At 42.5% G+C, this 24789-nt stretch overlaps 1 protein-coding gene across 1 annotated transcript in view; it reads right to left on the bottom strand.

Annotated features, from left to right (window-relative positions):
- TRA2A (transformer 2 alpha homolog) overlaps nt 1-23896 on the bottom strand; it is a 29184-nt gene extending 5288 nt beyond the window's left edge. The window contains exons 1-4 of the mRNA XM_032759277.2: nt 23674-23896; nt 13290-13423; nt 7942-8107; nt 4134-4322 (exon numbers count right to left, since the gene is read on the bottom strand). Of these exons, the coding sequence (XP_032615168.1) occupies nt 4134-4322; nt 7942-8107; nt 13290-13423; nt 23674-23709 (525 nt within the window). The 5' untranslated portion in view covers nt 23710-23896. The remainder of the gene's footprint in view (nt 1-4133; nt 4323-7941; nt 8108-13289; nt 13424-23673) is intronic.
- Nucleotides 23897-24789: the final 893 nt, after the last annotated feature.

Raw genomic sequence — 24789 nt, 5'->3', positions numbered from 1 at the left:
ACAAGCGTAAGCCACCACGCCTGGCCTGCATGCATTTATTTTTGTAGAGACAAGATCTCGATATGTTGCCCAGGCTGGTCTCCTGACTCGTGGCCTCGAGGGACCTTCCCACCTCAGCCTCCCAAATAGCATGAGCCACCTTGCACAGCCTAATTCTTGAAGATAAGAGATGTCTCTTTGGTCTCTTTGAAAAGACCTCAGAGTATTATTTGTTGCTGGGACAATTTTTTTTCCTTTTCTCTCACACACATATATATATTTGTAGAGACCAAGTCTCCCTATGTTTCCCCAGGATGGTCTCAAACTCCTGGGCTCAAGTAAATCCTCTTCCCAAAGTGCTGGGATTAGAGGCATGAGCCACCACACCCGGTCCAATTTTTGAAAAGAACTTTACATCACATAAATGTCTGCAAAAGCAAAGCTGTAACAAATTTAACACATCTTCCATTTGAAGTTCCAAAAATCAAAATTCTCTAAGTTGATCTCCCCCCACCCCATCCTAAGCACCCCCCCAAAAAACACACACAAAATCTGTAAGTACTTCTTACTAAAACAGGGTGAGGAGCTTCTATTATTATCTTCACCATATGCACATTAATAACTTTGACACTTCAGTGAAATTTTCAGAATCAGGGAAAAGTTAGTCAAAAAGGAATACAAATTTTAAAAAGATTTTAAAAATCACTTTAGGCCGGGCACAATGGCTCACACCTGTACTCCCAGCACTTTGGGAGGCCAAGATGGGTGGATCATGAGGTGTCAAGAGATCAAGACCATCCCGACCAACATGGTGAAACCCCATCTCTACTAAAAATACAAAAATTAGCTGGGTGTGGTGGCATGCACCTGTAGTCCCAGCTACTCGGGAGGCTGAGGCAGAATTGCTTGAACCCGGGAGGCAGAGGTTGCAGTGAGCCAAGATTGTGCCACTGCCCTCCAGCCTGGCAATGGAGCAAGACTCCGTCTCAAAAAAAAAAAGAAAAATCACTTTAGCCAAGTGAAGTGGCTCATGCCTGTAATCCTGGCACTTTGGGGAGGCCAAGGAGGGCAGATCGCTTGAGGTCCAGAGTTTGAGGCTAGCCTGGGCAATGGGGCAAAACCCCGTCTCTACCAAAAAAATACAAAAATTAGCCAGGCATGGTGGTGCACACCTGTTGTCCCAGCTACTCGGGAGGCTAAGGTGGGAGGATCACTTGAGCCTGGGAGGCGGAAGTTGCAGTGAGCTGAGATCGTGCCACCACACTCCAGCCTAGGCGACAGGGCAAAGAGCAAGACCTCATCTCCAAAAAAAAAAAACAAAAACAAAAACAAACAAACAACAACAACAAAAAAAGAAAAAAAATCACATCACTTCAGATTGCCTGTCCCTAAAGACTGGAGGCCGTCTCAGCCATAGAGAAGAAACCATACAACATGCCTGTGTTAGCTGAGAATTCAGCCTGGGCAACCGAAAAGAGAAACTGCGATTTAGCTGACAAGCCTAGTCATCCCACTCCTTAAGTAACATACTGTCACCTAGTGAACTAAAAGGAACTTCTAACCCTGCCACTAAGTAACTGCTCCTGTCTTTAAAGTTGCCAGTTAAGCTTTTTTTTTTTTTCTTTTTGAACTGAAGTGGAGTCTCACTCTGTTGCCCAGGCTGGAGTGAAGTGGCACAAACTTAGCTCACTACAACCTCTGCCTCCCAGGTTCAAGCAATTCTCCTGCCTCAGCCTCCCGAGTAGCTTGGGATTACAGGTGCTTGCCACAATGCCTGGCTAATTTTTGTATTTTTAGTAGAGACGGGGTTTCACCATGTTGGCCAGGCTGGTCTTGAACTCCTGACCTCAGGTGATCCACCCACCTCAGCCTCCCGAAGTGCTGGGCTTACAAGGTGTGAGCCACTGTGCCCGGCCTGCCATTTTAGTTTTATCCAGAAGTGGAAGGGGGGAGGTGGAATCGAGATAAACACGTTTCACATTAAAAAATAATAATAATAATAAAAATTAAACTGTTCTGGCTTGCATTTTGCAACTTTTACTTCAGCTCAGATATCCTAGTATTTCTAAATTGATAACCTGTATCTCTTGAGAAAAGGAATATATAAATCACAAATATGTAACAGTAAAAAAAAAAAAAGTCATAATACTGACAAATTAAGGTATTAAACTGCCTGTGACATAAATGACTTAAAAATTAAAGTACTAGTTTGTTAAGAGTTATCTGGGGTTTCTCAACCTTAGCACTATTGACATTTTGAACCTGATTCCATGTTATGGGGTGCCAGCTTGTGTACTGTATGGTTATTTAGCAGTGTTCCTGGCTTCTACCCACCAGATGCCAAGAACTTACTGTTTTTGAAAGATAGCCTGACTTGGCCAGGCGCGGTGGCTCACGCCTGTAATCCTAACACCTTGGGAGGCTGAGGCAGGCAGATCACGAGGTCAAGAGATTGAGATCATTCTGGCTAACAAAGTGAAACCCCGCCTCTACTAAAAATACAAAAAATTAGCTGGACGTGGTGGCGGGTGCCTGTAGTCCCAGCTACATGGGAGGCTGAGGCAGGAGAATGGCATGAACCCGGGAGGTGGAGCTTGCAGTGAGCCGAGATCGCGCCACTGCACTCCAGCCTGGGCGACAGACCAAGACTCCGTCTCAAAAAAAAAAAAAAAAAGAAAAATAGCCTGATTATTAAGGTCTAATAAAACTTCCAGATATATACGAATATATATATTTTAATTTAAAAGATAGAAGGTCTAATAAAACTAAAAGTACTGAGCTTCAAATTCCTTAAAATGCAATTTTCTAAATCAATTACTATCAACTTTTAGTAAAGAGTAAGTAAGCCTAGGCCAGGTATGGTGGCTCACATCAGTAATTCTAGTACCTTGGGAGGCCAAGGCAGGAGGAACAGTTGAGGCCAGGAGTTGTTCCAAGACCAGCCTAAGCAACACAGCAAGACTCCCTGCAAAAACTTAAAGCAAGCCTACCACTTCCTTTATAATATTTAACATGTTAGAATAGCACTATTTCAAATCATTGACATTGATTAGTTCGTTGTGTTAGGCAAGTTAAGAACAGCACTAAAAAATTATCAATTCTTTCCATGTACTATTTTTCAATTATTGAACAGACTGATAAATGAACATTTAGAGAATAGAAAAACAAGTTCCTTCCTCACTATAGACACAAAATTAAACAGATCAAACCTAAACATCACAGAATTACTTTTTAAAAGTTAATGTAATCATCTGTTTGGAGCATCGTTATGGCTTCTTCAAAAGAGAACACTTAAACATACTTTTTCCATTAATTTAAACACATATAGCTCACTTTACACAGCCAGATTTCAACTAGGATATGCCTATAGCAGAGAGCATAACCAAAAAAAGTGATACTGTGGTCACTCCAATTGTTAACACTGACAGGCAGAGTTTGAATCAGGTCAAAATTAGAAAGGACACAACAGGCCATGTATGATGGCTCATGCCTGTAAACCCAGCATTCTGGGAGGATCACTTGAGGCCAGGAGTTCGAGATAAGCCTGGGCAACATAGTGAGACCTCATTTCTACAACAAAAAATTATCTGGGCATGGTGGCCCACACTTGTAGTCTCTGCTACTCAGGAGGCTGAGGTAGGAGGACTGCTTGAACCCAGGAGGTCGAGGCTGCACTCCAGCCTGGGCAACAGAGCAAAATCAGCAAGATCCTATCTTTTTTTTTTTTTTTTTCTGAGACGGAGTCTCGCTCTGTTGCCCAGGCTGGAGTGCAGTGGCGCCATCTTGGCTCACTGTAAGCTCCACCTCCTGGGTTCACGCCATTCTCCTGCCTCAGCCTCCCGAGTAGCTGGGACTACAAGTGCCCGCCACCACGCCTGGCTAATTGTTCGTATTTTTAGCAGAGACGGGGTTTCACCGTGTTAGCCAGAATGGTCTCGATCTCCTGACCTCGTGATCCACCCGCCTCGGTCTCCCAAAGTGCTGGGATTACAGGCACGAGCCTCTGCGCCTGGCCGCAAGATCCTATCTTTATAAAAAAAAAAAAAAAAAAAAAAAAAGAAAGAAAAAAGGATGCCATGTTTACAGAAATAAAAGTCTGTTAACTTTTCACACTAATTCAGTACTATAATCAGGCATATAAAAGACAAATTTACCTCCTTTGAGTCATCTATTCTCTCAAAATACACAAAAGCAAATCCTCGAGATCGCCCAGTTCGCTGATCATAAACCACATTGACACCACTCAATGGTCCATATCGAGAAAATACTTCACGAAGATCTCTCTCTGTTGTGTACAAACTGAGGCCAAACACTCCAAGGCAAGTGTTGGGATCTGGATTTGCCTATTGAATAAAAATATTATTTAAAACTCCAAATTAAAATCAAAATTAAAGAAACACAGAAATACTTTGTTTAGAACACCTCATCTAATACACAATCAATATATTGTTTCTAGTAATTTGGAGATAAGATTTTAAGAGAACTAGAGCAGATGAGCTATATTTTACAATTCACAGTACACCCAAGGCCTTCTTTGGGATATGCTTTCTGTCTATAGCCTGAATTAAAATGTTCTTACTCTCCAGCCCAGCAATGTTCATAATGTATCCTAAAAATCTTGTAATCCCAGCCTTTGGGAGGCTGAGGTGGGTGGATCACCTGAGGTTAGGAGTTCGAGACCAGCCTGGCCAACATGGTGAAACCCCATCTCTACTAAAAATACAAAAATTAGCCGGGCATGGTGGCGGGCGCCTGTAATCCCAGCTACTCCAGAGGCTGAGGCAGGAGAATCGCTTGAATCCCGGGGATGGAGGTTGCAGTGAACCAAGATCGCGCCATCGCACTCCAGCCTAGGCGACAAGAGTGTTAGAAATGTTTGTTTCTCCGTGTTGTAAAGAAATAGCACTTGAACATCCATTTTTTTAGTAAGGCCATTTTTATTTTCTGTAGAAAGGGTACACTTGTCAGCAGTTTTGTCACAAGAGTACACTGAACAAAGGAGACAGGGTCATTTATAATCTGACGTGTCTACCTTACTGTTGTGTTTGTTTTTTATTGGCTAGAATGGGACTTCACATTCTGTATTTGTCTAATACAGGACCTAATTATTTTCAGGTCCTTCCTCCTTGTTTCTGAGGAATGGATATTCTTCCTCTGTTTCACTTAAGTCACTACATCGTCCACTCTGGTCTCAGTCAAGCCCCTCTAGTAACTTAGAACTTTTTAAAAGAGGCAAAGGCAGAGGAGAACAAAGGAAGGAGGAAGTAACTTGTGGAATGTTGAGAAAGGTAAAAACACCTTTAAATAAGGAAGAGGAACAGGCTATGACTTAATGCTTGTTTGGACCAGTATAAGCACGTTAGGGCAAATATTTAGGCTAAATTGTGGGAGCTAAAAACATAAAGTACATTGATTTTTTTATTACGGCTAGTAGATTTTTTTTTTTTTTTTGAGATGGAGTTTCACTCTTGTTGCCCAGGCTGGAGGGCAATGGTGCGATCTTGGCTCACCTCAACCTCCACCTCCCGAGGTCAAGCCATTCTCCTGCCTCAGCCTCCCAAGTAGATGGGATTACAGGCATGCACCACCACCCCCAGCTAATTTTGTATTTTTTAGTAGAGATGGGGTCTCTCCATGTTGGTCAGCCTGGTCTCGAACTCCCAACCTCAGGTGATCCACCCCACCCGGCCTAGCAGATATTTAAGAATGTTAGCACAGGTCTTTGAATAAATTTTGCTTCTAAGAGAAGTTATTATTATTTACTTCTAATTAGATGGGGAAGAAAATCTCTCTGAAGAAACTTTACTTTTTATAAGAGCGAAACTCCATCTCAAAAAAAAAAGTATCCTCAGTTTAATACCATCTTTCTAGTTTATTCAAATGCTTTACATCCCTTACAGATTTGTACTTAATCTGACTTCATCTGTAATTGTTGATTTAGACCCTCTCTCCTCCATTTTCTTTTTTTTTTTTTTTTCTGAGACAGGGTCTCATTCTCTTGCCCAAGCTGGAGTTTAGCGGCCTGATCATGGCTCACTGCAGCCTTGGCCTCCTTGGGCTCAGGGAATCCTCCCATCTCAGCCTCCCAAGTAGTTGGGATTACAGGCGTGAGCCAATATGCCTGGCCCATTTTCATTCTTTAGCAAGGATATTCTTTCAGTGTTCCCACAATCCAGATTTTAGAAATAAATTTACAGATTTCAAAACATTAAATGACATGCTCCACCGCAGTTTAAGTTAGTATCCTGTGGGAGAAGCACAGTACAGCATGCAAACATGCTCTACAAACTTTAGAGCCCGGCTGCTTGGTTGAAACCTAGACTGCCAGTTAGCAAAAACTAAACCAAAACCAAAACTCCTTCAATGTCATACATCCAAGACTCAATTTTTTTATCTATAACATAACTTGCCTCACAGAAATGTTAAGAGCTTTAAGTGTACTGAATAAAAGTGTTAGCTATGATTACTACAAAGTTTTTAATATTTCTTTGACCCCCCTTACCCCATCATAAAACTTTGAACATATCCCAGTATTCCCAACTCAGCTTATGCTTTTCACTTGAATTCTTGGAACATATTTCTTTTTTTTTTTTTGAGACGGAGTCTCGCTCTGTCACCCAGGCTGATCTTGGCTCACTGCAAGCTCTGCCTCCCGGGTTCACACCATTTTCCTGCCTCAGCCTCCCGAGTAGCTGGGACTACAGGCGTCCGCCACCGTGCCCAGCTAATTTTTTGTATTTTTAGTAGAGACGGGGTTTCAGCATGGTCTCGATCTCCTGACCTCGTGATCCACCCGCCTTGGCCTCTCAAAGTGCTGGGATTACAGGCGTGAGCCACTGCACCCGGCCGGAACATATTTCTTCCCAAATTTCATCTCCTTTTTTTCTTTTTTTGAGACAGAGTCTCACTCTGTCTCCCAGGCCAGACTGGAATACAGTGGCACAATCTCGGCTCACTGCAACCTCCGCCTCCCGGGGTTCAAGGTATTCTCCAGCCTCAGCCTCTCAAGTAGTTGGGATTACAGGTGTAAGCCATCACGCCTGGCTAATTTTTGTATTTTTAGCAGAGATGGGGTTTCACCATGTTGGCCAGGCTGGTCTCAAACTCCTGACCTCAGTTGATCCACCCCCTTTGGCCTCCCAAAGTGCTGGGATTACAGGTGTGAGCCACCACGCCCAGCCTTCATCTCCTTTTTACTCAAACGTCATGAAAAGAAAAATATACTCCTGGCCAGGCACGGTAGCTCACACCTGTAACCCCAGCACTTTGGGAGGCCAAGGCAGGTTGATCACCTGAGGTCAGGAGTTCGAGACCAGACGGGCCAACATGGTGAAACCCCATTTCTTTTTTTTCTTTTTTTTTTGAGATGGAGTCTCGCTCTGTCGCCCAGTCTGGAGTGCAGTGGTGCAATCTCGGCTCACTGCAAGCTCTGCCTCCCGGGTTCACGCCATTCTCCTGCCTCAGCCTCTCCGAGTAGCCGGGACTACAGGCGCCCGCCACCATGCCTGGCTAATTTTTTTGTATTTTAGTAGAGACGGGGTTTCACCATGGTCTCGATCTCCTGACCTCGTGATCCGCCCGCCTCGGCCTCCCAAGAAACCCCATTTCTAAAAATACAAAAATTAGCCGGGTGTGGTGGCGCACACCTGCAACCCCAGCTATTCAGGAGGCTAAGGCTGCAGTGAGTCGAAATTGCACCCCTGCACTCCAGCCTGGGAGACAGAGTAAGACTTTGTCTAAAAAAAGGAAAATATACTTCCTTTGCATTCTTTGTCATAAAACATGGTAAGCTTACGAAAGATGGTGGCATTTCCTTTACTCTGAAAGCTAAAGCAGCTCATTAAGGATGTTTCCAGAGTATCACTTCTAAACAATGGCCAAGCTCTCCTAAAAGCAAGATATGCCATGACTAAACACAGGAAAGAGAAAATAAGTCTTCATTAACTTTTATAAACCACATACCCTGCTGCCAGTATGTCTTCTCCGGTTAGACATTGGAGAATGGCTTCGGCTCCTTCGCCGCCGGTATTCTGGTGTATATGATCTACTTCGAGATCGTCTCCTATGAGAGTGAGAGTGGGATCTGGATCGAGTGTAACGTCTATGAGAATGTCTCCTTGACCTCGACCTTTGAGAGAAATACATTTAGGTAAAAATACTGAAACAAAATGGCTAAAGTCCCTCCCTCTCCCAAGGAGGTATACATATATCCCTAATTATTTTCAGGTCCTTCCTCCTTGTTTCTGAAGGAATGGATATTCTTCCTCTGGTTCACTTAAGTCACTACATCTTCCACTCTGGTCTCAGTCAAGCCCCTCTACATTCACCCTTTTCACCTAACCTTACAAAAATGTTAAGGCCCCATCTTCTCTTAAAAAAAACCAAAAAACAAAAACCCAACTATTGCTATAAAATAAAATCCTGGCTGGGTGCGGTGGCTCATGCTTGTAATCCCAGCACTCTGGGAGGCCGAGGTGAGTAGATCACGAGGTCAGGAGATCAAGACCATCCTGGCCAACATGTTGAAACCTCGTCTCTACTAAAAATACAAAAATTAGCCAGGCGTGGTGGCAGGCACCTGTAATTCCAGCTACTTGGGAGGCTGAGGCAGGAGAATCACTTGAACCCAGGAAGTGGAGGTTGCAAGCCGAGATTGTGCCACTGCACTCCAGCATGGTGACAGAACGAGACCCTGTCTCAAATAAATAAATAAATAAAATCCTTTGATTCTTAGCTAAGTGCAGTGACGTCTGCTTATGTTCCCAGCTACATAGAAAGATGAAGCAAGAAAAATCACTTGGGGCCGGGCATGGTGGCTCCTGCCTGTAATCCCAGCAACTTGGGAGGCCAAGGTGAGTGGATCATGAGGTCAGGAGATCAAGACCATCCTGGCTAACATGGTGAAACCCCTCTACTAAAAATACAAAAAATTAGCCGGGCGTGGTGGCGGGTGCCTGTAGCCCCAGCTACTCGGGAGGCTGAGGCAGGAAATGGCATGAACCCGAGAGGCGGAGCTTGCAGTGGGCCGAGATTGTGCCACTGCACTCCCGCCTGGGCGACAGAGCGAGACTCCGTCTCAAAAAAAAAAAAAAAAGGAAGAAAAATCACTTGGGCCCAGGAGGACAAGTCTAGTCCAGGCAACATAGCAAGACTCCACATTTCTCTTTAAAAAGAAACAAAAACAAAACAAAACAAAAAAACAGACTGGGCGCAGTGGCTCACACCTGTAATCCCAGCACTTTGGGAGGCCGAGGCAGGCAGATCACGAGGTCAAGAGATAGAGACCATCCTTGCCAACATGGTGAAACCCTGTCTCTACTAAAAATACAAAAATTAGCTGGGCGTGGTGGTGCATGCCTGTAGTTCCAGCTACTTGGGAGGCTGAGGCAGGAGAATCGCTTGAACCCGGGAGGTGGAGGTTGCAGTGAGCCGAGATCGTGCCACTGCACTCCAGCCTGGGAACATGAGTGAAACTCTGTCTCAAAAAACAAACAAAATCCTTTTTGATTTTCTGCTACTTTCTCCATATAGTTATTTGTCGCCCAGGCTGGAGTGCAGTGGCCTGATCTCAGCTCACTGCAACCTCTCTCTCCCAGGCTCAAGAAATTCTTCCACCTCAGCTTCCCAGACTAGGACTACAGGCATGCACCACCATGCCTGGCTAATTTTTATATTTTTTTGTAGTGACGGGGTTTCGCCATGTTGCCCAGGCTGGTCTTGAAGTCCTGTTTAAGAAATTTGCCCACCTCGACCTCCCCAATTAAACCAGTGTGCCTGGGCCATAAAGTTCTACATTCCCTTCTCTGCTAAGTATCAACTCCATTTCCAATTCTTCTTTAGCCTGCTGCAATCTAGTATCTGCTAAACTAATTCAACAACCACCTAAATGCCCATCAAAACTGATAACATTTCTTTTTTTTTTTTGAGACAGAGTCTCACTTCTTCACCCAGGCTGGAGTGCAATGGCACAATCTCAGCTCACTGCAACCTCCGCCTTCTGGGTTCAAGTGATTCTCCTGCCTCAGCCTCCCAAGTAGCTGGGATTACAGGCACTTGCCAGCATGCCCGGCTAATTTTTGCGTTTTTAGTAGAGACAGGGTTTCACCATGTTGGCCAGATTGGTCTCGAACTCCTGACCTTGTGATCCACCCACCTCGGCCTCCCAAAGCGCTGGGATTACAGGCATGAGCCACCGTGCCTGGCCCAAAACTGGTAACATTTCTGAGTCTTCATTTCTTGTTTCTTCTTTTTTTCTTCTTCTTCTTGAGACAGAATCTCACTCTGTCACCCAGACTGGAGTGTGCAGTGGCCTGATCTTGGCTCACTGCAACCTCCACTTCCTGGGTTCAAGTGATTCTCCTATCTCAGCCTCCCGAGTTCCTGGGAACAGGCCTATGCCACCACACCTGGCAAATTTTTTGCATTTTTAGTAGAGATGGGGTCTCAACATGTTGGCCAGGATGGTCTCGAACTCCTGACCTCAAGTGATCCACCCCTCCTTGTGCTCCCAAAGTGCTGGGGTCATAGGCATGAGCCACCACACTCAGCCTAAGCCTTTACTTATTGATGCTTTCTGTAACATTTCACTTGTCTACTCTGCTTTTCTAGTTCCCAGTTGCTCTAATTTCCAGTTGCCTGCAGTCCTTTCTTTGCCTGTAAGACTAATCTGACAGGCCAGGCATGGTGGCTCACGCCTGTAATCCTAGCCCTTTGGGAGGCCAAGGCAGGCAGATCATAAGGTCAGGAGATCAAGACCATCGTGGCCAACATGATAAAACCCTGTCTCTATTAAAAATACGAAAAATTAGCTGGGTGTTGGTGGCACATGCCTGTAATCCCGTGCCAGCTACTTGGGAGGCTGAGGCAAGAGAATCACTTGAAATCGGGAGGAGGCCATTGCAGTGAGCCGAGATCAGGCCACTGTACTCCAGCCTGGCGACAGAGTGAGACTCTGTCTTCAAAAAAAAGACTAATTCAACGAATTCTTACCTACCATTCACATGACCCACCCTTAACTAAACTGACACAGACCAGCAGTGATGACAGTCATATAAAATACCTTCTATACAGTACTCAATGAACCCAGGAGGTGGAGGTTGCAGTGAGCCAAGATCGCACCACTGCACTCCAGCCTGGGAAACAGAGCAAGACTCCATCTCAAAAAACAAACAAACAAACAAAACAAAAAACTCTTCAAGAGTCTCTACTTTTTTTCAGCTCAATAATAACCCATTGTTGATACTGCTAACTATCCTCAGTAATTCCCTACTTGAACCAGATCACCAATTTTCTGTTAACTAAGTAATCAAGCAAAAATTTTTTGCATAATTTTACAAAGTGAGGATGTGGAATACAGGAATAAAACTAATGAGGAAAGACCTTATGAAACACAATAGGTGAACAATAATGCTAGAAGAGTTGCTATTTCCCATTTTAACTAGCACCAATTTACAGTTCCAGTTTTTAAAATGAGAAAAAAAAAAGAAAACCCTTAATTTAAAACATCAATTATTACTTTTAAACAGCAATGAAAGTGAGACAATAAAATTCTTCCAGCTGGGCGCAGTGGCTCACACCTGTAATCCCAACACTTTGGGAGGCCGAGGTGGGCAGATCACCTGAAGCAGGAGTACAAGACCAGCCTGGCCAACATGGTGAAACTCCTCTCTACTAAAAATACGAGAAATTAGCCAGGTGCCTGTGATCCCAGCTACTCGGGAGGCTGAGGCAGGAGAACTGCTTGAACCCGGGAGGTGGACGTTGCAGTGAGCCAAGATCGTGCCACTGCACTGCAGTCTGGGCAACAGAGCGAGACTCCATCTCAAAAAAAACAAAAAAACAAAAAACTCTTCAAGAGTCTCTATTTTTTTTAATCAGACAGTGACAACATAAAAAAATTAAGAGTAAGGGAATAATGGATATGTGAGTAACTTAATGTTCTCAGTGACAATCAAATGAAATGAGACAGGAGAAAAACATTCTAGGTTGAAGGCGGCAAATGCAAAGGCCCTAAAGCAAAAACATGCTCCTTTCTATTTCTATGCTCAAATTCTAGCCAGTGCTATTCTGCACATAATAAATTTAATAACTGAGTAGTAAGTAATCAAGCACTGGGCTAGACCCTTGCTGTAGCAGCAAACAGCATGGTTGCTAACCCCAAGAAAAGGACAGCCTTTTAACTGATTTTTCTGTCTCATGACCCTTTGCAAGTAGACTATTCAAAGACGTAAAATCTATCCCTCCACCCAAGGAATGACAATGACGTAAGCTAACTGGTCAGGCTGTTTTAAAACTTTTTTTTTTTTTTAAAGAAAGAGTCTGTCTCTGTCACCCAGGGTGGAGTGCACTGGTGCTATCTCTTGGTTCACTGCAACCTCCGCCTCCTGGGTTCAAGCGATTCTCCTGCCTAGGCCTCCCAGGTAGCTGGGACTACAGGTGCCCACCACCACGCCCAGCTAATTTTTGTATTTCTAGTAGAGGCAGGGTTTCACCATGTTGCCCAGACTGGTCTAAAACTCCTGACCTCAAGTTATCTATCCACCTTGGCCTCCCAAAGTGTTGGTATTACAGGCGTGAGCCACTGCGCCCAGCCTGTCTTAAAACTTTTTATCCCACTTCAGTACACCTGGGGCATTTCACAGTGAACTTTGCATTGGTTCACTATTGTATTTCTGTTGTCCATGGTGGTGGGACTCCGAATCAGCTAAGGACTTTTCTGCCCAATTACATCTGACCAGAGCTCTAGCCTGGACAGAGTCAGAATCTTCAGATAAAAATCTAGCTGGAATGTAAATCCTAAAAATGCTTCTCAATCGTTCTGACCAACCAGCATAGCATACACACAAAACTTTCTCTGCACTAAATTACATGTGAGACTCCAATGCAGAAAACCGCCTTTTTGTTGTGCGAATATTGTTGGCATAGAAACCAGACACTAATTATCAAATGCCAAACACATTTAAATCGATGGCTATATACACATAATTTGTATTGGTTGCAACTATCCAATATATTAATTGGGCTGGGAGATGATTTTAGTATTAGTTTCTTATTTTTTCAGAGACAGGGTTTCCCTGGCACCCAGGCTGTGGTGCAGTGGTGCAATCAATGCAGCCTGGAACTCCTGGGCTGAAGCCATACTTCCAAGTCTTTGTCTAGGATATAGTATTCATTTACAAACAGCAGTCTGCGAAAAACTACTTCATAATTTTGAGTCTTTTGTGAAATTTCTACACAAAATGCAGCCAACAACCGCTTTGTCCTCAAAAACCCCAGAAGAATATTTTAAGTATTATCTTAAACACACTTACCTGGATTTTGATCTTGATCGAGAATGGGATTCAGAGTGTTTGGAAACCCTTGATGGACTACGAGATCCTGACCTGCTCTCCGATTTTACACGAGCAGGAGTTCCCGTTGGAGATTTTGACTGAGAGCGAGACTCCTAACAAAGAAGACAGTATTACAAATGGCACTGGTCATGTAGATGCCTAACACCTAACATTTAAAGTACCGTAATTATTTATATTGATTGCTCCTGAAAAACAAATGGTTAGGCAACACCCTCCAGAAAAAATTTCAGCTCAATAATAACCCATTGTTAATACTGCTAACTGTCCTCAATAATTCCCTACTTGAACCAGATCACCAATTCTCTATTAACTAAGTAATCATGCAAATTCATCTACAACTTGATCATACAGACACTGGAACATAAACCATACATTTACTTAACCTAGGACCCATTCATTCTTCCAGATTCTTTTAATTCTACTTCACTCTTGCTTTCTACTTCTCTTCATTCTTCATTGAGTTTTTCATTTTTCATACTTCGTGTATTCTTCCCCAATTCAAACAATTCAAAATAGCCTTAAAAAAATATTCAAGTGCTTCTATCTGACCAATCTTCTGTTCAATTTTTTCCCCCATTCAATTTTAATTTTCTGATCTTTAATACTTTTCATTAGCCTTCTTTTATCTTGATTTATCTTCCACATTCTTGGAAAAAACTCTTCAATTTCTTCACGAACATTAACCTTAATGGAAAAAGAACATTTAGTATATTTAAGCACGTGGGGATTATAAAACTCTGCTGGAGTTCAGAATGTTATCTACCAAATGGAAAAGCCAGCAGGTAAAGTGCAAGTAACTAGTTTATTTAAAAAAAAAAAAAACAAAAAAAAAAAAAACAATTTTATAGTCTTTAAAATTGTTCAAAACTCTAGTTTCTAACAAAGAGAATTTACTAAATTTCTCTAAATGTTTTTTTAACCATACTCTTCACCCTCCTCCCATGTTTCATTCTAGTTCCTAAAATGTGAGCAATTTTAATATAATTCAAACATAAATCTAACAACTATAATTTCCCCCCACCTAAGTGTTAAATTTTCACTACTTTATAATCTGAAGATTCTTAAAAATAAGCTTTCACTAAGTCATGCTAAGAAATCAAGATATAGTTAGAGCAAGGCATCCCAGGCTGAAATATTTGTACACACCTATCTAAACTCACCCATAGCACATGTCAAGGTTCAAATAAGTCAAAAAGAAAAAATCAGTAAAATTACACCTTCTCCCAACTTTGACCACTATCTTTGCTCATTCTGACTTAAAATATGTTCTGAAGACAAACATACTGAAAAAACTAATAAGCATGAAATTCTTAAAATTTCCCATTAGCTTATTAATTCCTGATATACACATTTTTGCAACCATATCACTTTAAAACGCTCTATTATCCATGAAATACCACAATGTGCAAGAAGGTACAAAATTTATATCATGGTCTTTTTCTTTGATTCCATCTCTTTTGAATTATGTTCCGTTTTTACATAATTCATGCATTTATGTATACTGGTACTCCCTTCAGTGACTATATTCTATATCCAAAAAGTGATGGGTTTCTGAAAAAACTGGGTGTAAATCAAAGCATTCCAAATAAAATAACTTACTGATCATAAGCTTGTATTTTTTAACTGGACAGATATGAGGCACTTATGATCAAAACAGGATGGACAGCTTGGTTTCCATGTCCAGTTAAGCCTTGATTATCAGTGTAAATAATTATCTCAATTTCACAGAAGTAATTTCACACCAATTTATTTATGCCTTAAGACTATCACGCAACTCAAACAGCTTTCTGAAAACTTTTCCTTTGCTTCAAGTTTAATGTCAAGACTTATTTATGAAGAACTGTACTAATGCCACCTGGTCATTTTCTTTCAGATAAAAACAAAACTGAAAAACACAGCTCCCTTTCGGCTCAATACCAACCTTTCCCGTTTAGCTACCTACAAGTCTTTCACTGCATCTCAGATACTCTAAACCACTCAACAGATGTCTGGAGCAAGCATAGCAATCTGGGCTTTTTCATTCACTGAAACTATGAAAGCAGCATATTCAGTATCTTATAAAAAAAAGGCATGGCTAATTTGCTTGTAATTTAAGTTTCACAGACTGGTTCATTAACCATACTCATAAGAGTATCTTCCCCTCTTCTCTTTTGGCTTTCCTTTCTACAAAACAGACCCTATGACATAACATCCATTTATGCTACTGTTGAATAGCAATAGCTGGATTATTATCTACGAACGTTGCTACAGTCCTTCTCATACATACACAGGAGGCTTTGCTCCGTAAAACACTACAATTCTTTAATCTTACTAGGATGGAAATAAAAACCTTTTATTAAACAAGATAATTCAGTAACATCTTAAAATTCAAATTTTAAATCCCAGTTTTGGAGTACCAACAAAGCATTACAGTACGATAGAATGTCTTTTTAAAAGATGTTAGGTTATTTATTTTAAGAAGGAGGAGTCTCATTCTGTCACCCAGGCTGGAGTGTAATGGTGTGATCTAGGCTCACTGCAACCTCCACCTCCTGTGTTCGAGTGACTCTCCTGTCTCAGCCTCCTGAGTAGCTGGGATTACAGGCACGCACCACCTTGCCTGGCTAATTTTTTTTTTTTTTTTTTTTTTTGGAGACGGAGTCTCGCTCTGTCACCCAGGATGGAGTGCAGTGGTGTGATCTTGGCTCACTGCAAGCTCCGTCTCCCGGGTTCACACCATTCTCCTGCCTCAGCCTCCCAAGTAGCTGGGACTACAGGCGCCTGCCATCACACCCGACTAATTTTTTGTACATTTAGTAGAGACAGAGTTTCACCATGTTAGCCAGGATGGTCTCGATCTCCTGACCTTGTGATCCACCCGCCTCAGCCTCCCAAAGTGCTGGGATTACAGGCGTGAGCCACCGCGCCCCGCACCTGGCTAATTTTGTATTTTTAATAGAGATGGGGTTTTCCCATGTTGGCCAGGCTGGTCTCAAACTCCTGACCTCTAGTGATCTGCCCACCTCGGCCTCCCAAAGTGCTGGGATTACAGGCGTGAGCCACCGTGCCCGGCCAACTTCAGATTTATTTTAAAAGAAGCTTTGCTTTTTATTATCAAAGGTGTCACAAATACCTAACCTCCTTTGTTGTCTGCCCTTCTTTCTTTTCATCTCAGAGGAAATCTCAGTCTGCAAATTTCTTCATGGAAACATCTAAGTTTAAAACAGTCCTCCTGGCTATCTCTAACTCCTAGCTACAAAGTTGTCACTATGATTTTAACTATTTTTTTTTTTTTTTGAGATGGAGTCTTGCTCTGTAGCCCAGGCTGGAGTGCAGTGGTACCTGATCCAGCTCACTGCAACCTCTGCCTCCCGGGTTCAAGCGATTCTCCTGCCTTAGCCTCCTGAGTAGCTCGGCTTACAGGTGCACACCATCACACCCAGCTAATTTTTGTGTTTTTAGTAGAGATAGCGTTTCACTATGTTGGCCAGGCTGGTCTCGATCTCCTGACTCCTTGATCTGCCCGCCTTGGCCTCCCAAAGTGCTGGGATTACAGGTGTGAGCCACCACACCCAGCTTCATTTTAACTTTCAAAAACAACTTACACACTTACATTAACAAATCAGTAACTATTAGTAAACTTAACTGGAAGAATAAACTGCCAAGTATATAATTATTTAGAAATAAAGTAACATTTCTCAAAAGCTGTTACCAAATAAATGCCACCTTCACTGAACTCTGGCATTAGGAATCAGGCTATGATAAGTCCTTTATATAAAGAGGACAAATGCTAGGCTAATCCCTTTCTCTCTGACTCGTCTTCATTATGAAATAATTTCAACTTTTTCTCAAAGAAATTCATAAAACTATCCACAATTTGGAAAATGAATTGAAATTGCAAACAAAAAAGATTGCTGGGAATGGGTGGTATCTGCCCTGTTTCACTAGACTACTTGTTCTTAAAGCTGTCCAGTCAAGGAATCCTACCATTTCCTCAGCAATCTGGCTCCTGCATCCAATAACCATTAAAAATACACTGCCCAGTTTAAATGGGCAGATTAATAACTCAACTCGTATCATGAATTTTAACATTAGTCTTAAATAGGCCTCCAGTCTATCTTATATGCTATAAAGCAGAAGCCAGGCAGAAAAGTTCTTCTCACAGCACAACCTGCTTTAACAGGTTTTTGTTTTGATGTTTATTTGCTTGTTTGGTTTTTCTGTCACCCAGGCTGGAGTGCAGTGGCACAATCTTCTCATCGCAACCTCCAACTCCTGGGTTCAAGCAATTCTGCCTCAGCCTCCTGGGTAGCTGGGATTACAGGCACCCGCCATCACACCCGGCTAACTTTTGTATTTTATTTTAGTAGAGACGGGGTTTCACCACGTTGGCCAGGCTGGCCTCGAACTCCTGACCTCAAGCGATCCACCCACCTCGGCCTCGCAAAGTGCTGGGATTACAGGCATGAGCCACCGCAACCAGCCTGCTTGTTTCAACTATTCTTTATTATCAAGATGCCCCTGCTGCTGGTTGAAGGAAATGGCCAAAAATTAAAAGGAGGGAACTAACTAAAACACTAAGAAAGTATTATAGTGTATCCAATACAAGCTGGTCAAGAATTGTCTGTGTTAAAACAGAGTTGTATTTTACACACTGTGAATAACCACAATAACCACGTACTATTCTTTTAATCAGGAAAAGGGTTATTATATACATGTACATAATGTTGCGGAACATGAACAATTCCTACAGCAAGCAATAACTGCAGTCTTTTAATACAGCCTGTGTCATACTATAAAAAGAAATTCCAACACAATATATATATATGTGCTATCCATTAAAATAAATCAACTATTAAATGCTATACTGTAACTTACTCTAACATTAAGGCCAGGCAAATTCTATGCCATTTAATAGTGCCAAATTTACTTAAGTCCAAGTCTATGAGTATAAGCTTGTAAAACAGACTTACTCAAAATGTATTTTCTGCTACTTTATGACACTGGAGCTCTATTTCCATAGATACACACTAGTGCATTCAGGAAAATCACAAGTACCCAAAAAGAAGGGAAATGTACCGAAATTATTCAAATACCTTACAATATTCATCTTACTACTTACTAAAGAACTTCTTTAGGACTTGTAAAAAACCTGTATTTACTCAACCTCAGCCTACAGAAAGAACAGTTCTGCTTCCTTCCTCTTGGGTATGGGAGAATACTTTTACAGACCCCCATGAAGTTAAAGCAACACTTCCATTCTCTTCTTAAACCATAACTGCTATTAGAACAAATCCCTTAAAAAGAAGATAGCGACTGCTCATATTAAATTGAAACAATAATTTCCCTTCTTTTAAATGCAGCATGCCTATGTGGTCTTTATCTGCAAAGACTCAAACATATTCTAATACTGTATGTTTGCTTATTCTTTAAAGTTTAGAAGTCTTATCATAAATAAATGATTCAGTAACTGACACATATAATCAAATTTAAACTCATGTCATAATTGTGAAATTACCTGTAAAATTTATCATCTTTTGTACAAATTTTAAACGTGGTTCGTAAGTCTCCTAGCTTATATATCGTGATCAATTGTAATGTCCAAAAAGCTAATGTGTAAGTGGTAATTTCAAAGGTAGAAAAAACAAGTTTGTTTATAAGGACTAATGTGATTTAACATTATGTTCTAATCTTCTGGTGTTATACAGTATTTATGAATCTTGGTTAAGTCAGATGATTGGGTCCTGGTTTCAAGGAAAAATCACAACTTTTCTTTATGTATCAGTCGGGCCTAGTCACTCCATCTTTGGTGAAAGTCATGGGACAGTAAGGATTATATATAACTATATATAGCAGTAACTTAAAAGGAGGGAAGGGAAACCATATTTCCCTTTATTATTCTCCTCTCAACTTTTCCTCAGTGTATACAATCTTTCCCTCATCTAGTTGTTACTATTTTTTCACCTCCATGCCTGTCTTGCTAAATTTGTGAGGACATAGGAACAAATAGCAATCAGTTTTAATTCATTAGCACATGAATACACATCTTTTAGTTATCTAATGGATGAGCACCCACTGATACTATCAAAGAAAGTTTTCTGCCAGTCAAGTTCTAGGAAACTACTATGCTGATTATTGATGATATTTCACACTTGTAATACACATGCTACATCATAGGTTAAAGAGTTTGGTTGATTTACAAAATTAAGCCCACAAAGTGTTTTCCAAACCACACATCCCTAAATATTTAAATCCCTGGACATTCTTTCAGATCTCAAGGTTCTATATTCCATTTAATGAGTGGTACAAAGTATAAGCCTCTATGACAGACCTGTAAAATTAGTTATGCACTGTGGGTATAATTACTTGTGCTGCTCCTTTTCAAAATCTTGCCCTCTACTTATATTGAGCAGATCAGCATCCTTCAGTGAAAGAACCTCAAATATAAAAATTTGAGATTTTAATTTTTTTTAAGTTTACAAATTCTTTGCTTAAATGGAAGCGGGGAGGAGAACAACTGAAAGCATTAAAATCAGATAAATCATAGTACTTAAATTTAGGAAAATAGATTAAACCCAAGACTCTCTTAGGTTAACATTATCCCTACTATAAGAAAGAAAGCTTTACCCTTATGTAAGGTCAATTTAATGATATATGGAATTAAATTGCTAAAGGCGCTGAATAAGCAAAATGCTATGACATCTCTCAGATTTACCTTAAAATTTCATACACAAAAAAATTTTAAGCCCAATTTAAAAGTTCTCTGTGTTTTTTTTTTTGAGACGCAGTCTCGCTCTATTGCCAGGCTGGAGTGCAGTGGCCAATCTCGGCTCACTGCAACCTCCGCCTCCTGGGTTCAAGTGATTCTCTGCCTCAACCTCCAGAGTAGCTGGGACTACAGACGCGCGCCACCACGCCCAGCTAATTTTTGTATTTTCAGTAGAGACGGGATTTCACCATATTGGCCAGGATGGTCTCCATCTCTTGCCCTTGTGATCCGCCCGCCTCACCCTCCCAAAGCGCTGGGATTACAGGCGGGAGCCACCGCGCCGGCCTTGTTTTTAAACAAGCCAGTCACAGACCTGGGTTTTGAATGAGTAGTCATCATCCCTATCATTCTCAGATTTCAGAAAAGGACCCTCCGCCCATTTCTTCTATTCTTTAACAAAAAATCTATACACACAAAACTTTTAATTCCAAATTGGTACAGATAAATTTGTTTGCCTTTTTTTTTTTTTTTTTTTTTTTGAGACGAGTCTTGCTCTGTCGCCCAGGCTGGAGTGCAGTGATGCGATCTCGGCTCACTGCAACCTCTGCCTCCCGTGTTTAAGCAATTCTCCCACCTCAGCCTCCTAAGTAGCTAGGATTACAGGCATGTGCCACTCCGCCGGGCCTGTAGGAGTCTCTCAAAAATATTCCAGCTACTCAAGAAGCCAGAACAAATCCTGAAAAGGAGGCATGAATAAGCGGTATTTTTCCTCTTCAACTGTAGAAAACATAAATAGCTCTGGAATTACAAGATAGGTCCCTAACAATAAGGAATCATTAATCTCTATTATCAACACTGGACTGCTGTATGAAAATTGCACATTTTTATAAAGTACAGTTCTTAAAATTTTAGGGGTAGAGGTGTAAAATGTTAAGAAAAGATTTCCATTCCCCTTAATTTCTATGAAGGGCATTAACATTTTTTGAGCTCAAAATCCGAATTTTAGTTGAAGCTGTATAGAGGCAAACAACTCATTACTTTTATCAAGACATGCAAAGCCACCGCTTAAGTGCTACCTTCACTCCCAGCTCCAAAGGACATCTCCACTTAAAATTGCTTTAATGGACCTATGTATTTACTTATTTTTGAGACAAGAGTCTCACTCTGTTGCCCAGACTGGAGTGCAGTGGCACAATTCCACCTCCCAGGTTCAAGTAATTCTCCTGCCTCAGCCTCCCAAGTAGCTGGGATTACAGGCGCACGCCACCACGCCCGGCTAATTTTGTATTTTTAGTAAAGACAGGGTTTCACCACGTTGGGCAGGCCGGTCTCGAACTCCTAACCTCAAGTAATCCACCCGCCTCGGCCTCCCAAATTGTTGGGATTACAGGCGTGAGCCACTGCGCCCGGCCAGAAACGATTTTAAAAAGGACATCTCCAGACAAGCTTCTAGCATCGTTCTAATTCTTTAATCAATTACAAATAAAGCCTATTATCTCATCCTATAAAAACTAAATGACAAAACATAAAAAGATACAACAGGTGAGCCTACAAGCACTAGTTGATTTACACTAAAATACACTTAGGTACCACTTGTGAAAAAAATATTTCCTATGACCACAAAGGGCCGTAAGAGGGCCCTTTATTTCTATTAAATAAATCTTTAATGCCTGCATATATTTTAGCTTAAAAGTGGGTGGGAATCTTTTTCTTTTTTTTCTTTTTTTTGGAGACGGGAGTCTCACTCTGTCGCCCAGGCTGGTAGGTGGGAATTTTAACATGTTACTTTCTTAGGAGGGAAGTGACAATTGTCGGCAACTTACTCCTTTCCTAGACTTGATGATAAATTAAAAAAAAAAAAAAAAAAAAAGCAAGCAAACAAGGTCCCTCCAGTAGTCCTCTTCACTCCCCGCAAACCAAACCAAACATCAACCCCCCAATTTTTTTAAATAATGAAAGTTAACTGAAGGAATGTATGGACAGCAAAATTTCTATCGATAATTACTCAACATTTTCAAAACAAGAACCATTTTACAACAACTATCATATATGTTTATCGCATGATTTTAGAAAGTTCTGTTGGGGCAATCATTACACCATTCTAAAAAACGAGCAGGTTCAATTTTCATTGTTTCCATGCTCCAAACTTCGTAAAAAAATTCCAATCAAAAGAATTAAAGGCAACTTTTTTAGTCTACTGGGTAACTATTACAGTCTATTGCTTTAAATCTCTTTCCTCAAAGAGAACTAAAGCCTAAACTGACCTTCTGATTTGACTTTTTGGTTCTAGATGTTTATATCATGAACTCCCAATAAGCACAAAATTCGCCCTTCAGCACACACCTCAAGTGTTTTTATGTGCTTCCCCTAGTGACTAGAATAAACATCAACACAACAGCCCAGAACGTGTTGCATGGGGCTTTTGTTTTCTTTCCAGGGTTTCACACGAACTGACTTCTACTAACTCACTTCTACAATTCCCTCTGTAGGGTAAACTTTGGAAATGAAACTGACAAGCGTTCCAGTACATTTAAGCTGGGGATAACGTATTCTTTGTGATGTTTATATTTCTCCGACCCCAAATATATTAATAAAAACTTTCTTCTGAGCCCTCTTCGGTGGGGGATAGGGTGAGAAGAGAAATGGGAGAGGGCCCGTTAATTTTCAGGTCATCTTTTAAGTTACAGAACGGTATATACTGACTAGTTATCTTAAAAATACTGAGCCAATGAATTTGTTCAGTTATGTAAGATTAAAGAAAGACAGATTTTTTTTTTTTTTTTTTTTACCGTGAAAACCTGTAAAGGAGTGGTCAGTTTTTAGATGAAAGGTCATAGGAAGAAGAGCATTAAAAGTTTAGATATAAAGAAGAGAAAAAACCCAACATCGAGGAATTAGGAAAATAAGGCGTGATAGCATTTCCACATTCATTTCGAAGTGAAAGGAAAGTCGAAGGGACATTAAGGGAAAAGGGCTCCTTGCGTAGTTTTCCCCTCACAGCTCTCGTCTTAAGAACGCTTAAGGGTCGGTGCGGTCGTTGACTAACCACTTCATTAGGCTCGTCCCACCTTCAACCTCAAGGCTTTCGCCTTTATAGACGCAACGCCGCCGGTTCCAACAGAGACGCGGCCGCTCACTGCAATAGAGAGCCAAGGAGACACAGGCCCCAGCTAGTCCCACGCCAGCTTCTCCCCGCCCGGAAAACAGCCCCGCGCACTTTCGACCCCGAGACCCTCTACGATGCTCGGGGTCGCCAGAAATGCCACCGCAGGAAGCACCTACCACTATCCGGACGGAGGGGAGCTCCCTGCCGCCTCCTCCCGCCCAACCGCGACGGGGACCCACACCTCGGAGCAGACATAAGGAAGCCTCAGGGGTGGGGAGAAGGGAGGGAGCAATGCGGGGGCGGGGAGGGAAGAGGACCCAGAAGTCCAGGTATCAATCAGCCTCCAAAAAGGGGGGAGGGGTGTTATCCGTGGTGTTTGGGGAAGGAGTGGAACCCAGAAGCCATCTTGGGATGGGAGGAAGCAATCGCGATGGCTCCAGAGGTTGCTCCTCGCGGGACTACCCGCAACCCCGCCCGACCGCGCTTGTTCCCGTGAAACCCCGAGCATTGGGCCGCCGCCTAGACGGCTCCCGTGGCTTTGTACTCACTCTGCCCTCGAAGTTGTTCTCCTCTACATCACTCATGTCGACGAGACGCTCCCCAGAACTAAATAAGAGACAAGTCTCGGCTCGAGGGCCGACGGCCTAATTAACCCGCTGACTGGACCGTGGGGAAGAGGAAAGAGTCGGCAACCACAACCGCTCCACTCCACTCCCACTCGGTCGCAGGCTCCAGCAAAATGGCGCCGGCGCCGCCAGAAATCTCCTGGCCTCCTCAGAGCACGACGTAAAGGGGGCGGGCGTCTCTGTGACGTCACGAGGCTCCACCTCCCGCGAAGCTTTGTGTCGGCTGGGCCTGGCGGGAGGGTGGAGGTTGGCTGGTGGCCTGCGCTGTCAGCCTGGGCGCCTTGGAATCGCGGTCCCGTGCTGTCCTCTAAACTTCAGACTCACCTCGGACGCGTCAACCTCTTTGAAGACTTTTCAGTCACCAGATGAGCCTTATATGACCTTAGCCCTTTTAAATATTGTCCAAGTGGATTCTGATGTAAGAGAACAAAACATTGGAAGCGTTTTTTTATTTGTTTGTTTATTTTTTGAGTCAGGGTCTCGCTCTGTCACCCAAGCTGAAGTGCAGTGGAGCGATCACTGCTCACCACAGCCTCAAACTCCCGGGCTCAGGCGATCCACCCACCTCGGGCTCCCGCGCGCACCACCACGCCCGGCTAATTCTTTTCTTTTTTGGGACAGAGTCTCACTCTGTTGCCCAGGCTGGAGTGCAGTGGCGCTATCTAGGTTCATTGCAACCTCCACCTCCCAGGTTCAAGCAATTCTCCTGCCTCAGCCTCCCCAGTAGCTGGGATTACAGGCATGTACCACCACGCCCGGCTAATTTTTGTATTTTTAGTAGAGACGGGGTTTCACCATATTGGTCAGGCTGGTCTCAAACTCCTGACCTCAGGTGATTTGCCCGCCTGGGCCTCTCAAAGTGCTGAGATTGCACGGGTGAACCACCGTACCCGGCCCACCCGGCTAATTTTTGTGTGTTTTGCAGAGATGGGGTTTTGCCGTGCTGCCCAGGCTGGTCTCGAATTCGTGGACTCAAGCGATCTGCTCGCCTCGGCCTCCCAAAGTGCTGAGATTACAGGCCTGAGCCACCACGCCCGG

This window comes from Hylobates moloch, unplaced genomic scaffold (assembly GCF_009828535.3).
Source record: "Hylobates moloch isolate HMO894 unplaced genomic scaffold, HMol_V3 SCAFFOLD_1, whole genome shotgun sequence".
NCBI classification, from domain to species: domain Eukaryota; kingdom Metazoa; phylum Chordata; class Mammalia; order Primates; family Hylobatidae; genus Hylobates; species Hylobates moloch.
The sequence above is the reverse complement of the archived record's forward strand: the minus strand, read 5'-3'. Positions and strand labels throughout refer to the sequence as shown.